Source organism: Papio anubis, chromosome 9, assembly GCF_008728515.1.
Source record: "Papio anubis isolate 15944 chromosome 9, Panubis1.0, whole genome shotgun sequence".
NCBI classification, from domain to species: Eukaryota; Metazoa; Chordata; class Mammalia; order Primates; family Cercopithecidae; genus Papio; species Papio anubis.
This window is the reverse complement of record NC_044984.1, coordinates 98,817,993-98,833,724: the sequence shown is the minus strand read 5'-3', so window position 1 is coordinate 98,833,724 and position 15,732 is coordinate 98,817,993. Positions and strand designations below refer to the sequence as shown.

The 15,732-nt window shown below is 47.1% G+C and overlaps 1 protein-coding gene across 2 annotated transcripts in view; it reads right to left on the bottom strand.

Moving 5' to 3' along the window:
- The window catches only part of CHST11 (carbohydrate sulfotransferase 11), a 306,442-nt gene extending 300,972 nt beyond the window's left edge, over positions 1-5,470 (bottom strand). The window contains exon 1 of one of the 2 annotated variants that reach the window (XM_009181578.4): positions 4,214-5,470. In XM_009181578.4, the coding sequence (XP_009179842.1) occupies positions 4,214-4,316 (103 nt within the window). In that variant the 5' untranslated portion in view covers positions 4,317-5,470. Of the gene's footprint in view, positions 1-4,198 lie in introns of both variants that reach the window. The other variant, XM_003907073.4, reaches the window with a different exon arrangement.
- Between the last annotated feature and the right edge of the window lie 10,262 nt (positions 5,471-15,732).

Below are 15,732 nucleotides of genomic sequence, written 5' to 3'. Positions count from 1 at the left end.
TTTAAATAAAGGATATAATCTTTCAATACATTCAACCAAGGCCAAAAAATCCCAGGTGACAGTGAAAATAAACATTTTGCAAAAATAAAAATAATAGAGAGGAAGCAAACAGGAGAGAAAAGGCTTTCTCCTCTGAAGGCTTCTTTCTATGAACAGTAGATTTCAAACAAAAACCACAATCCTATGGAGTAACACAAAAGGAAGGTTCCGAAGAGCTGCCTTTACACACTGTGCACCAATGCAGCCTGGGGGGCCTCTCAGCTTTGCACTGCATGACACAGCTCCATCAAAACCCAGCCATCTGGGACAGGTATGCAAGACACTTTAATGTAAGCTGATGAACTTTCATAGGAAGCATTCACTGGTGAACTCAAACCTGTATAGAAACCGCAGGTATGTGGTTCCATTCTCCCTGACTTTAGGAATAGTTCACGGCCATAGAAGGTGTCTGTTCTATGGATGGATTTCCTTAGTGGCTAAACAAGGCCAACCTTCTCCAGAATCCAGGACACAGAGCAGTGTCTCAGCTGCCTACACCTCACAGGCTGCAAATTTAGGCCACGGTGAAAGCTCCTGTCTGGCACCTGATGAGTTTAACCGGGTCCATGTCAGAGTTCAGGAAGGCAGGAAGTATCCCCACCGGACAGAGTCAGAGTTATCGACCAGGCATTCTTGGCAAGGCTTGAAGTGACCTTCCTGAAAACCAGAGAAGTGGGTCTACTTCTGGAGTTTAACCACTTCATGCATTCATCCAGCAAATATTTTATTGAGAACCCACTGTTGTCAGACACTGTGCAAAAAACATCGGGATTAAAATAGGAGTCTAAAACCTGGTCCTTGTCCAATAAAATATTCTTAAGGAAGACTATTAACTCAGAGTATCAAAAACTTCTAAATGGAACTATCCTACTGACAAGGCCCACTTCTGCTAAACCCTTGTGCAACTGATGACCAATTACTCAAATTTGCAAATTAATCATTTCTATGAATTAGAAAAGATAATGGGGCCCAGATTAGAATCTGAGAGAGGGACAGCCAGCCTTGCCAGCTGTCTGCTTTTTGTTTTTTGTTTTTTGTTTTTTTTTTTTTTGAGACACAGTTTCACTCTGTCGCCCAGGCTGGAGTGCAGTGGTGCCATCTTAGCTCACAGCAACCTCTGCCTCCCAGGTTCATGCTATTCTCATGCCTCAGACTCCGGGGTTCCTGGAATTACAGGCATGTGCCACCACACCCAGCTAATTTTTGTATTTTTAGTAGAGATGTGGTTTTGCCATGTTGGCTGGGCTGGTCTCGAACTCCTGAGCTCAAGTGATTCACCCGCCTCGGCCTCCCAAGGTGCTGGGATTCCAGGTATGAGCCACCGTGCCCCGCCCTCCTTTTTTTCTTTCTCTCCCCTGTCTCACACCCTCCAGCCACAACGAAGCCTGGAACCCACTGCCTTTGCAATACTATTTTTCTATTTCACACGCAGGTATCTGGAACCCCTGCCAGAGGCCTCCAAATTTTTAGCTACACAATCTGTGCCATGCTGTGGTCCCTTCTGCCTCTCCCAGGGTGATCTGGAGAGACAGAAACTGCAAAGCCAGGCTGAAGGATCAGCTCTCCTTACCCCAAAATACTTCAGAGAAGCAAGGATCTTTAACTTTTAAAGAAATTCAAACCAGTGAAAAAGATTCCACATCAGTGGTCATCAACAGTGTAGCTTAAAAAAATGAACCCCCCAAAAAGAAAATGTTTAACGTGGATTTCAAAGTATATTTTTATACCCCATGTAATGATAAACTGTTGACACAGTTTTAGTGGAACTGTAAGTAATTTGAAATAAGGAAGGCCTTTCAATTGAACTATCTGTAACTCTACATTCAATAGAAGGTTTTGAAAGTAGGATTTGCTATGGACTGGGGGGAAATATCAGAAAAATATATTTATAGAGATCCAAAGAATAAACAATAGCAGAAAATAGGACTAGAAGGGGACATAAAGGATGGGGCAGGACTGACAGAGGATCTTTATCAGCACAAGCTTAGAAAAGGTTCTCTGCCTCTTCCAAAAGGCTAGACTGAAAAGATATGATGTCACTTTCAAGTCAACTTAAGAATCTAACAAGAGCTGGAAATTTTCACAAAGTGCCAATTACAAGTTGGAAGTTTCTTCCTAGTATCTTTGGCTAGAAAGTTATTTCCCAATTCTCACAAAGAATTCCATGACAATTGTATTTCAGGTACACAGAAGCTCAAGCGCATTCCTGCTGAAGGCTGACACTCATCCTCGTTCTGGGCATTTGTACAGAGCATTACTGGCATTCACGGTCCCAGCAAAACTTCAAGAGACCTGAACACAGCTCTAGAGTCTAGACCAAATCACCCCGCCCCTTGTTTAAACTGCTTGAACCCCAGTGTATCTGCACACCACCAGTCCCCTGGCGCTCTGGGGTGAGTCTGGCCCGGTCTCCGGTGGCCCCAGGAGCTTGGCACTCTGAGATACCCCTGGCTGTCTGGTCCTGCCCACTGCAACCAAGGCCTGCCTGCTGGAATGCAAGCCAGGTCCATTTTTAAATTCCTTTATAAGTTTCACAACCGCAGGTCTGGGTGAGGAGACAAACACCGCTGTAGTTTGCTGACATTAAACTAAAAATACCCAGCTGCAAACAAAAGCCATCTTTAACAGGGCTGGCTCGGACGTCCTGAGGTTACATGTGGTAGAGTCGGAGCATATCCTTGGCAGTGTGGCTGCCTTAACAACTGCTCCAGGCCGAGTGGGGCAAAGGGGCCGTCTGTCCCTGCGCTGTCAAGGAATCTGCAGCCTGCAGCCCTGCCCGTATGATGGAAAGAACAGCTTTATTCCTCTGCCATCGACCCAAACGCAGGCTTGATGAATTCGGGACTGCGTCTGCTTAAAGCGTTAGATACACAGTGAAAGGAGAAGGCGGGAGGCAAAAATGAAAAACACCAACCCCACTTCCCTGGAAGGAAATGCGTTTCCACCTCCCTCCTCCTTGCAATTAGAAAAGCAAATTATTGCTGTGACTACGCTGAGAAAGGCAACTCGGAGGCGTAGAAAATGGATTTCTGAGCCAACGTGGCCCGGCAGGGGGCTGCTAAGGGAGGGGAAAAGGGAGCAGGGGAGACCCGCGTTAGCCGGCAGGCTTCTCGGAAGGTTCTACCTGTTGGGCTTCGCAGCCGAGCTGCTCACCCCCGGCCGCCGCGCTCGAGGGCGCCCCTCCCTCTCCAGGACCCAAACTTTCCCTCGCACCCCTCGGAAGCGACGAGCCTCGTCCCTCCCCCAGTCCAGATTTCGGACGTGGAACTCTGCCTGAGCCGCAAGGGACCGGAGGAATGGGGTTCATTCCCACGCCGCCCGGGGGATTCCCGTTGCTCGGATTCCAGAAGTGGGGGATGCAAACGGACGGTCAGCCCAGGACCTGACCAAAGTTTCCTCCAAAACTGCAGTGGTCAAGGCATGACCCAGGAGCTCGGAGTTCCCATCTCAGGGGCTGGGGGCTGGAGCAGGCCCCGGGGCACCATCCACAAGGTCACTGCGGAGCCGGACCCCGGGGGCAAGCGGCCGGCGCGTGGTGGAGGGGCAGCGCTGGGCACCCGACCTCTCTCCACACCTGCTCAGCTCTGCGTCGAGCCCGGGATACGTGGGAGCCTAGTGCCGGGCTCCCCAGCCTGCTTCAGGGACTCACAACCTCGCCGGGGCGTAAACCCTTCGCCCCCGGCCCGGCAACCAGGAAGAGGCGGCTCGCCCGGGCGCTGAGCAGCCGGCTTCGGGTAACTCTTTCATCCCCCGACCTCGGCAGCAACGGGGAGGGAGTTTCGTTCTCCTCACACCAGCCCCTCACCCCCGGCTGCTTCCCACACCTCTCCCTTTCCCTGCTACCTCGTAGACAGACAGACAAGGGACACAAAGAAAAAAAAAAGAAGAAGGGAAAAAAAAAAAAAAAACTACCGCCCCTCCTGGTCCCATCCTCCAGCCCGGAGCCGGGAGGAAGAAGAGGGGAAAGCACACCTTCCCTTCTCCTCCCCATCCGGACGCGGTGACCCAGGTACACCCGGGCAGCCAGGAGCCCCGAAGAGGCCGAAGGCGGAGAGGTAGGGTTGCAAGAGGCAGAAACCAGGCGGAGCGAGGGAGCGAGCGAGCGAGAGCGCGAGAGAGAAGAAAATATCCAACAAAACCACGCTAACGCGCCCCCTACCTGGGTGCAACATACTTTGGAAATAGAAGATGACCAGGATAAAGGATCCCAAGCAAGTGGCCAGCACCATCCGGCAGATTCTGTTCATCCTCATCACTTCCAGCAGCGCTGGCTTCATGGCTTTGTCCTGGCTGCGGGGACCGGGGTGTCCGGGAGGCGCGCCCGGGGCGCAGGAGCAGGGACCCCACCGCGCGGACCGGAGCCCGGGAGGCGCAGGGCAGAGCTGAGCAAGGCTCGGAGGGAGGATCGGGCTCGCTTCGCTGCCGCTCTTGGAGCCCCCAGCCCGGGCAGGGGTGTAGAAGGTGCCGGAGTTGGTCTGGAAGTGCTGAGATGCGTGGACCCGCTGGCTGCGCGCTCCTGCTCCTCCTCCTCGCAGCTCCGCCGCCTCCTCCGATCCCGCCGGCGGCCGCCGCTGCCTGGTCGCGGGCCGGGCGGCTGGGGTGCGAGCGGTGATGGTGGTGCCGCCGCCGCTGCCGCTGCGCTGGCCGCTGTGGCTGTCCGACGGGCCCTCTCCCTCCTCTCCAAAGGCTACTTCATTGCGCTCCAAAGATCTATATATTCCGGGGCTGGGTTTTACCAAATGCAACTCGCGGCCCCCGGCGAGGGGAGGGCGCCTGCGGAGAGCCGGGAGGAGGGAGGGACCCTAGCGCCTGGGCGGAGCGTCGCGCTCCCCCCGCCCCTACCCGGGATATGGTCGCGTCCAGCTGTTGCCCGGGGAGTGCTGTGTGCGCGCCGCGCTCCCGCAGGGTCCCAAAAGCCCTCAGTCCCCGGCCGGGCTCGGCCGCCGTCTGGAGGTTGTGTCAGCGTTTCCATGACAAAACCCGGAGAAAAAAAAGACGAAGAAAATCGCCTCGTTGCTGCCACCCACCCCCATGAGCGTTTGCAGAGGGAAGTGGCAAGGAGCCGGCTGGGTCTCGGAGGGGAGAACTAAGGGTTAGAGGGTTTCTGGTGGCTGGCAGTTATTTAAAATCTCTGGGCGACGTAGCGGGGAAGTTGCCCCAAGCCCCCAGGGAGAGAGTGCCCATTTTCCGACGCTCAGAACTGGGCGGTTTCGTTTTTCTTTCAAAGGACAGCCCAGCTTGGGAGTCGGGGTTAAAGAGGGCTGACTTAAAGTCAAAGTTAAGGAAACTGCACGACCCTCGGGTCAGGCGACAGCTGAGCTTTCCCAGGGATTTATACAGAGTCTCTGACACCCACCATCACCACCATTCCTCAAGGTAAAAGGGATTTGTGGGTTTCAAAACTCTGCTATCCCAAAGGGTAGGGTATCCTCCAAATTATGCAAAATTCACAGCAGTCTTCGCTGGGAGGGGGTAAGAAAATGCCCCTAGGAAGCCACCTCACCCAAGTCCAAAAAACTGCTGGAAAAGCCAAACCAGCCAGAGCACTGGTAGGTACATGGAAAGATGGTGTTGCTTTCTTGTATTGTGTAAAATGACTTCCAATTTCCAATTCCATGCATTTAGGCTGTTTCACAATCAATAAAGTGGACATAGGCAATAGTATAGGGATCATTTTTATGTCAACAAAAAAAATGTTATTGTAAAGACTAACTTTTGTGCCTCATCAAGTCATTACTAATACTAATTCAATTAAAAATGAAATAAGATACTGTGTCTTTCAATGCCTCTCACAAAATAGGCATTTGATAAATTCTTATTGAATCTGAATGTAATGGGCCTTATCCTCCCCTTAATAGACAGAGACACAACTTGCAGTTAGACACATGCAACAAAAACCACCTGGGCAACCCCAGTTCCCTTCCCCCAGCGTTCTCCTCCAGCAGTTGCATGGTAGGGAAAGTAACAAACTCAGCAGCCTTGCCTTTGATTACAGAAGACAATCAATTAAAGCACAATATTTATGTAGCCAGTGTGTGCTGTGTGAATTTGGACTTACCTGTGAATGAGTTGCTTGCTCAAGGAAACCGGGCTGAGCAAGCTTCAGACAGAGTCTTCTCCAGTGATTCTTCTGCTCTGGTGATAGGAGATCAGGAATGGGAGTTGCACTACACCCTCCCCACCTCCGCACCATCATCACTAAGACACGGGATTCCTTGCAGGGGTCATGGCTTAGATGGGCATTTGCACAAAGACTTTGCCTAGAATATCAGTCTCTCATTTAACACTTAACTTTACAAAGCCAGGGAGGGGAAGGGATTTACTCCCAGGTCACCCAAGCGACCTCTCACCTCATAGGGCAAAGACTTCAGTTACCTGCCCCAAAGCCTGGACATGCACGAGGCAGTTTGGGAAGTCACAGGGTCAAAGGAGAGATCAGAAGTCTAATTCCCTGTGAGTCATAGAGATGATGGAGTTGGCCCACATGGTGGGGGAGGATGGTGAATCACGCCCAGCATCCATTCTTGCATTCCCACAATCAGGAACCTGCCCAGACACACAGTGAGGATTAAGCTGTGACACATAAGCTACCACCTCTCCCAGAAGTCTTTGCTGATTTCTCACCTGAAATTGCATCTTTCCTCCTCTGCGCTGTGAGCACTAGGTCCAAACCTCTTTTGAGCCACTGTACCCACTAGGCTGAACTCCTTCCTAGAGATCCAAGTTGTCTTCATCTCTGTCTTTCTAATGCCCAGCACAATGACTGGTACATAGTAGGTACAAATAAGTCAGAGGCAGAGAGGTGATGCCTACTTGGACTAGGACGTTAAATTAGATCACCTCTAAAATCTATGGCAAAAGTCAGTGGTAACGGTCTGTGATTCTGTTGTTCTGTGCACCTTGAGGGGTGATGGAAAATTTCTATTATCTCCTTCATCACACTCTAAACTGCCCAACTACAGTTAGAATCATTGCTTTCCTTCCATTCCTAGCCTAAGAAAATTTTGTTACATCTTATGCTATATAACAAACATTAGCCAAGTAAAGGACAGTATTAACTGATAAGACTGAAGAGAAAGATTTTATACTTTGAACATTGAAAGAGGAACGGATCACTCTTCAGATCCTTTCTCCCTCATCTTTCTAAATTCCCTTTTGCCCTGAAAGATTCTGCAGATTGGCACTGTGCTCACTGTGGGACCTGGCTTGATTGATTGACTCTCCAAACTCAACAACATGCAACTGAAACTGGGGCCTGCCTATTTTAAAGCCTGGCATGGCCCTGAAAAAACTGGTCGAGGAGAAAGTCTTATTTATGTTGACAATCTTGTAGAATTTATAGCAGGAGAAGAAATCGGTGCAAAGTCAGAATTCGAGCTTGTGGGTGCCATTGGCAATGGACTGACATGTTTGTGTGGCCCTTCCAATCCGCACAGGCTGAGCTCCTCCTCATTCCTGCAGATTACACCTACAATGTACTGTCTTGTTAAGATCTTGCAAACCTGGCAACGATGCCCTTTTCTGCACCTTGTTGGAGAGAAAAGTGGGCCCAGGGTTCTAGTAGACAGAGGGCTCTTTAGCATCCTTGAGGGGAGAGAGGGATGTGTCTTCTGCCAACATCAGCCAGGGGCCCCAGACTGGCTCCTCCAAGGACTGGCGCTGCCATTTGCATCTCTCTGGCACCTCTAGCACAAAGGACACTCAGTTAACCAGAGCACAGTAAATATTTGTGGAGTTGAATTATAAACCATTTGCCCACAGTATGTGGAGATGTTAAGGTACAAATTTTCTACAGGTAGGTAAACCGCAAATAACACAAGTGGGTTACTCATGACATGACTCTGAGAGCAGGCTCTGCTTTGCAGGCTTTTCTGATCAAGTTGGGGAAAGAAGACAGCAAAAGAGAAAGGGATTGAAGAAGGTAGAGAGAAAGGGAGAAAAAGAGTAGAAGGGAAGAGACAAAGGGGAGGGAAGGATAGGAGAAAGGGTTGGGGGAAGAAAAGAAAAGAATTGCCTGGGAAAGAGAAGGAGGAAGGATAGGAGAGGGAAAGAGAGAAAAGAAGGGAGGAAGGAAAGGAGAGAGGGAGGGAGGAAGGAGAGAGAGAAGAAGGGAGAGAAGAAAATGAGGGAGGAGAGGAAGGAGGAAAGGACTATCATTATTGTCTCGCTTTCTTTTTTTTTTTTTTTTTATTGAGGCAGAGTCTCTCTCTGTCACTCAGGCTGGAGTGCAGTGGCACGATCTCAGCTCACTGTGACCCGCACCTTCCGGGTTCAAGCAATTCTCCTGCCTCAACCTTCTGAGTAGCCAGACTACAGGCGTGCACCACCATGCCCAGCTAATTTCTCTATTTTTAGTAGAGATTGGTGTCACCATGTTGGCCAGGCTGGTCTCCAATTCCTGGCCTCAAGTGATCCGCCTGCCTCAGCCTCCCAAAGTGCTGGAATTATAGGTGTGAACCACCGCACCAGGCCTTGTCTGACTTTCTGATGCCACCTTTGCTCCTTCACCTAGTTTAGGCCCAAAAGACTCCTCCCTTACTGAGGACCAGGTCTGTGGGACCCTTGGGCCCTACCCTAAGCTGACTCCAGCTGCCCTCTGGATAGCCCTGGCCACCTCCCTGTCTCCAGGCACAGCCCAGAAATCAGTTCCATGAGCTGCTCATCCCTCTCAAATATTTCTCAACTGGTGGCCCCTGATCAACTCCTAAACTCCATCTATATAATTAGGAAACCTCCAGCTCCTGGCCCTCCACTCACCCCAGCACCCCTCCTCACCCCACCAGGTGCCTTCACTGTGTTTTTTTCACTTCATCCCTGCCAGCGCCTCTGCTTGTCCCATGACCCATCCACCAGATCATCCAGGTTTCTATGGAGTCTTTCCAGGCCCCCTGCCTGCCTCTTGCTGCTCCTCAGTGAGGACATTAGCATTTCTTGAGCACACTTTGACATTCATGGCATGATAATTTATTGAAATATTCATTTGTGTGTGTTATCCTCCTATTTTCCACTTCTCCACGCCCCCTCCATTTCAAGCAGGCTTTGTGCCACCTTGCCTGAGGGATTTGATGAAGGCTTCCTGGGAGAAAAATTTAAAACTGTGGAAGAGATAATAGCAGGGAGAGAAGGGGGTGCTGGGGGCGGATTTGTGAAGGAATATGTGAGTGCCCTGCCCCCTTTTGCCTGGGAGGTGGATGATCCATAGGTACTAGTGCCTGGGATGGCTAAAACCTGGCACAATGATCCCAGTGCCACCAGGGATTCCAGTGCCCTAAGCATGGCACAAAAGTCACAGAACTGCTGACCTGAGGGAGCTTCAAGGACAGAGCCAGGCAGATGCGTTGGAGGTGATTCATGGGGCCAAGAGGGCCTTTCATGCTCTGGTGCCAGGCCAGATTAAGATGCTGAGAACCTCTGAGTGCTGGGAGTTTATGGTGTACCACTCCCATATGTAATTCAAAATAGAAATAATTCTAAAGAAAGAGGCTGGGTGCATTGGTCCACGCCTGTAATCCCAACACTTCGGGAGGATCAGCTGAGGTCAGGAGTTCGAGACCAGCCTGGCCAACATGGTGAAACCCCCATCTCTACTAAAAATACAAAAATTAGCTGGGCATGGTGGCAGGCGCCTGTAATCCCAGCTACTTGGGAGGATGAGGCAGGAGAATCGCTTGAACACTGGAGGCAGAGGTTGCAGTGAGCCAAGATCGCGCCACTGCACTCCAGCCTGGGTGACAGAGTGAGACTCCATCTCAAAAACTTAATAATAAAAAATCAAGAAGGAAATACCTTTTAAAAGAGCAAAGTTCAGATTTGTTAATGTTTTTTCTCCCAGCTTGATTTAAGTATAATTTACATAAATAAAATCTATTCATTATAAGTATACAGCCTGCTGAGTTTTGGCAATCGTCTACAGGTATATGCAAACCCTCATCACCATAACCAAGACACAAAGCATTTCCATCATTCAGAAAGCTCCTTCTTACCCCTTTGCTGTTGATCCCCAGCCCAGACCCTGGACCCAGGAAACCACTGATCATCTTGCTTTCATTATAGTTTTGCCTTTTCTAGAATTTCTTATAAAAGGAACCATACTGGACACAGCCCATCATTAACTTAGCCTTCTTTGACTTAGCAAAGTTATTTTGAAATTCATTCATCTTGTTGCATGTATTAATATTTAATCCTTTTTATTGCTGAGCATGGATTTACCATAATTTGGTTTTGATTGATGGACATTTGCCCTGTTTGCAGTTGTTAGCTGTTACCAAAAAATGTTGCTATGAATAATTGCATGCAAGGTTTTGTATGGACAAATATTTTAATTTATCTTGAGAAAAATACTTAGGAAACTTTATAAAACACTGCCAAACTCTTCTCCAAAGTGGCTATATCCCTTTGCATTTCCACCAGCAAGGTAAGAAAGTCCCACATCCTCACCAACACCGAATGTTGTCAATCTTTTAAATTTTTGCCATTCTACTGAGTGTGACGTGGTATCTCATTATGGTTTGAATTACATTTCCTTAATGACTAGTGTTGAGTATCTTTGCATGTTTGCTAATCATTCATGAATTTCTTTATAAAATGGCTGTTCAAATCATTTGCCCTTTTTTAAATTCATACTGATATCCAGTTGTTCTAGCACGATTTTATTGTATTATTTTATCCCGCATTGTGCAATTAGAGTATGCTACATCAGGACATAATCCTCATAGGCAAGGTATGGTCCTCAAGGCATTGATAATGGACAAGATTCTGAGGATGTTGTAGAAATGAGGCCAGAAAAGAATAATCTAGATCATGTTGTTCCCCTAGAAAATCCTTCAGGATGTTCTGTGTTGTTCACCTACCATCTGTTGTATTCCATGAGTTAACAACAGGCAGAAAAGAACATCTGTCCACCAAGAAACAAGAGGCCACATCGCTGCGAAACCTCAGTGGGTCTGTTTTACTTTATTCATTAAGGACCTGACTGGATAATCCAAGAAATGCAAATTATAGCACCCCTCATCACAGTTTAGAGTAATTACTGGTTTAATGTCTCTTTTTCCTACTGGTCTCTCAGCTCTGAGAGGGGATGGCTAGGACCATGTCTTTATCACCACTAATTAACACAGAGTAGTCTAAAAATACATATTAAATGCTATAATTTTTACCTGGCAGCTTGGCAATAACTGTAAAACACTGACAATTGTCAGTACTGAGAAGGGTGTGGGAAAAAGGGAACCCTTATAAACTGATGGTGGAAGGTGGTATAAATTGATACAACTTTTATAACATTTCTAGAAAGTGATCCAGTCAGAAGTTGACCAAAATCACTAAGTTACTGATTGATGAAACTGAGGCATTCATGTACTTAGCTGTGTGCTAAAATAACCTAAATTTCTAGTAATAAGGATTTAAACAATTTATAAAGCCTCTGTATGACGGAATATTCTACAATACGATATTTACATGTTCTCCTGTTTTTTGCATAAATAAGCAAACATAATTGTATCTATGTACAAACATATATGTACTTCATACAACAAAGTAGTAGGTATTCTTGGGCAGTGAGAGTTTTTAATTGATTTACTGTATTGTCTAAGTATTTTTAAAAGAGTACATATTGTTGTTTAAAAGGAAAAATATGTAGCTATTTTCATTTTCAGATGGAAAAATACTCTGTCTAATCAAAGAATATGTTTCTTAAATCATCAACACCCAAGTTAAACTCCTACTTCTTCCATGAAGCTTTCCCTAATTATTTCAAACCATAGAGTTATCTTTCTGCTTATAAGAACTAAACCACTCCTCTATAATTTGGCACGTTTACACTGTCATATACAGTTGCAGAGTCATTTTGTGAGCTGTGCCCTATCTCCTTGGCCACACCATACAAGCTCACGCAAGTTGACTGTTAGAATCTGCTGTCACAGAACTTGGTGCAATGTTGACCACACACCGATGACCCACACAAACTTGCCGATTAATTTCCTGGTGTGTTAGAATGGCCTCTGATTGCATACCCACTGTGGGCAGACTCTGCTATGCACTTTACATACATAACCACTGATCCTCATCCATCACACAAGGACAGCATGAGTATGCCCTCACACAGATGGCAAAACTGAGCCTCACAAAGACTAAGGGAGTCACTCTCACTTACACATCTGTTAATTGGCAGAGGTGGGGTGGGATTTGAACCAAGGTTGTAAGGCAGCAAGGCCCATGCTTCTGAAAGTCTGAGAGTATCCAGCATATGTTTTTTTCTTTTTCTTTTTTTTTTTTTTTTGGATCCAGGGTCTCACTCTGTTGCCCACGTTGAATGCAGTGATGCAAACACGGCTCACTGTAGCCTCAAACTCCCAGTCTCAAGCTCCTCCTACCTCAGCCTCGTGAGGAGCTGAGACTGTAGGTGCATGCCACCACACCCGGCTAATTTTTTTATTATTTTTTTTTGGAGAGATGGGGGTCTCACTATGTTGCCCAGGCTGGTCTTGAACTCCTGGGCTCAAACGATCCTCCTGCCTCGGCCTTCCAAAGTGCTTTTATTACAGGTGTGAACCACCACAGCTCTTGGCCTTGTATTTGTATGTTCTACCCATGTCTAGCAAGCACCATCTCCAGGCTTCTTGTCAAGATCAACCTTTAAAGGAGCTTGGGAGAAGCTTGGGGGTGCAGGATAGGAAACAGGGAGTTAACGAAGAGCTTTTCCCCCAGGCAGCTGGGTCCTGCCTTCTCACTCACAGACTTGCTCACTTCCAGGGACTTTCCGCAGGGCAAATCTTGTGACTTTTAAAGCCCCCTGTCCTCTTCTTCTCCTTCCCTACAAATAGTTGTTTAGAAAGGAGGATAAAATGAGTCTGTGTAAATAATTGGCACAAACAATTCTCACCTTTGTCTTTTTTTTTTTTTTTCTTTTTTTTGCCCTAAAGTGCAGTGAAAAAGCATGCCTCTTAGAGTTGTTTCTGGGCCTCTCTCTAAAGATGAAAGGGCTCTCTATAAACCTGCTCACCCAAAGAACTGGGAGGTAGCAGGGAGTCCAAAAACAGGAATTATCTAAGTATCCACAGAGGTTTTTTGTGGGTTTTTTTTGTTTTTGTTTTTGTTTTGCCTAAAACAATCCCTTGCATTATGCGGGCAGCCTGAGAAATATTTGTCAAATATTTGTCCATAAATGTAAAACTTTTGTATGTCAAAGGAAAAGGAGCAAAGTTAAACAGCACATAAAAATGTGGTGAAAATATTCATTGAAAAATGAAAGATAGGCCAGGCATTGTGGCTCACGCCTGCAATCCCAGCACTTTGGGAGGCCAAGGCGGGTGGATCACTTGAGGTCAGGAGTTTGAGAACACCATGACCAACATGGTGAAAACTACAAAATTAGCCAGGCATGGTGGCATGCACCTGTAATTCCAGCTACTTGGGAGACTGAGGCAGGAGAACTGCTTGAACCTGGGAGGTGGAGGTTACAGTGAGCCGAGATCGCACCACTGCACTCCAGCCTGGACAATGAAGTGAGATTCCGTCTCAAAAAAAAAAGAAAGCAAGAAAGAAAAGAAAAATGAAAGATAAAAGGTTAAACCTCTTTTTGATATGCTCACACATCTCCCATTAGAAATGGGAGCTAAACACAAGGACACAAAGATGGGAACAGTAGACACTGGGGATTCCACAAGGTGGGGAAGAGGATGGGGGACACAAGGGTCAAAAAACTACCTACTGGCTACTATTTTCACTACTTGGGCGACAGGTTCATTAGAGGCCCAAACCTCAGCATCACTCAATATACTCATATAACAAACCTGCACAGGTACTCCATGAATCTAAAATAAAAGGAAGAAAAGTTTCTTTGTGATATATAAAGATCTCATAGAGACAACTAGAGAACCCCACCAAGATCCCAATAGACACACGAACAAAAACAATGGACAGGATTTTTCACACACACATACAAAGGAAATATACCAGATAATAAAATATAAGGAAGCATCTAATATGGCTTGGCTCTGTGTCCCCACCCAAATCTCATCCTGAATTGTACTCCCATAATTCCCACATGTTGTGGGAGGGACTGGTGGGAGATCATTTGAATCATGGAGGCGATTTCCCCCACACTGTTTTTGTGGTAGTGAATAAGTCCCACGAGATCTGATGAGATCTCATCAGGGGTTTCCGCTTTTGCTTCTTCCTCATTTTTCTCTTGCTGCTGCCATGTAAGCAGTGCCTTTCACCTCCTGTCATGATTCTGAAGCCTCCCCAGCCATGTGCAATTGTAAGTCCAATTAAACCTCTTTTTCTTCCCAGTCTTGGGTATGTCTTTATCAGCAGTATGAAAACAGACTAATACAGCATCCAACCTCAATAATTAAAAAGAGGCAAACCAAAACAATAAGACACAATTTTAGTTTATCAAATTAGCAAAGATGTTTGTTGGATAATACATTTCCCTTGAGGGTGGAATGCAAAGGAGCCACCCAAGTGTTGCTGGTAGAAGCAACTGGAACAACCTCTTTGAAATATGCTTTGGAATTCTTATCCCAGCCATGGGATGGAGTTACCAGACTGTGATTACTGGGAAAGTGGGCTTTGAAGTCAGGCAGGCCTCAATTTGCCTGCGGCCAGTCACCTAGCATATTTAAGTCTCAGGTTCCTCATCTGTAAAATGGGAATCGTGATACATATTTTCAGGATGTTGCGAAGATTACACAAACCTAAGTCAGAGCACTCAGAGGCACCTATGGCATGGGCTGAGACAGGAGCTAGTGGTGCAAAGAAGCAGAGCTGGTAGAGAACCACTTTCGTGATGGCCACAGCAAATCCAATGGCTGTGGCCATGGTGGCCTCACTGGACCAGCCGTGTACTGTGATCTCGGCTATTGCTGACCTCCTTTCCTTCCTGCTGATTTTCAAGCCATGTTCCAGCCTTTGTAGCATTTCTCTGTGTTACCCACAACGCTTTCAATAAATTCCTTTTTTGCCTAAATCATACGTTCTGTTGCTTGCAGCTAAGAGCCCTGAATATACAGATCACGAGGTATGGGCAGAGAGGCAGAACTTATAGCTAGGCCACCAATGTCTAAGGAGATTGATATTTTCCCTTTTGTGGCCCCTTGCTACTAGGCAGTAAGCTAAAATGGATCCCAAAGACCAGTCATGGTAAGTATCATTCCATTTTCTAAATACCTGTGTTTTTCTAAATGCATTTGTAACCCAGCCTGCCCAAATCTTATGGGGGTTGAACTCAGAGATGGGTTCGCAGTCAGGAGGCCTAGGCTCAAATCTCAACGTGCCTCTAACTAGCTGTAGGAGTGTCATGGACTGAAAATCATATGCTGAAGCCCTAACCCGCAACGTGAATGTATTTGGAGAGAAGGCCTTTAAGGAGGTAATTAAGGTTAGGTGAGGTCATGAGGCTGGGACCCTAATCCAAAAGGATTGGCATCCTTGTAAGAAGAGAAAGGGACACTAGAGAGCTCACTCTTTGTGCCTGCCCAGAGGAATGGCCATGTGAGGATACAGCAAGAAGGCAGCCGTCTACAGGCCTCACCAGAAACCAACCCTGCCGGCAGCTTGACCTTGGATTTCTAGTTTCCAGAGCATGATGAGAATAAATGTCTGTTGTTGGAGTCACCCAGTCTATGGCATTTGCTCTGTCGCCCAGGCTGGAGTGCAATGGCCCTCTCTCGCTCACTGCAACCTCCGCCTCGA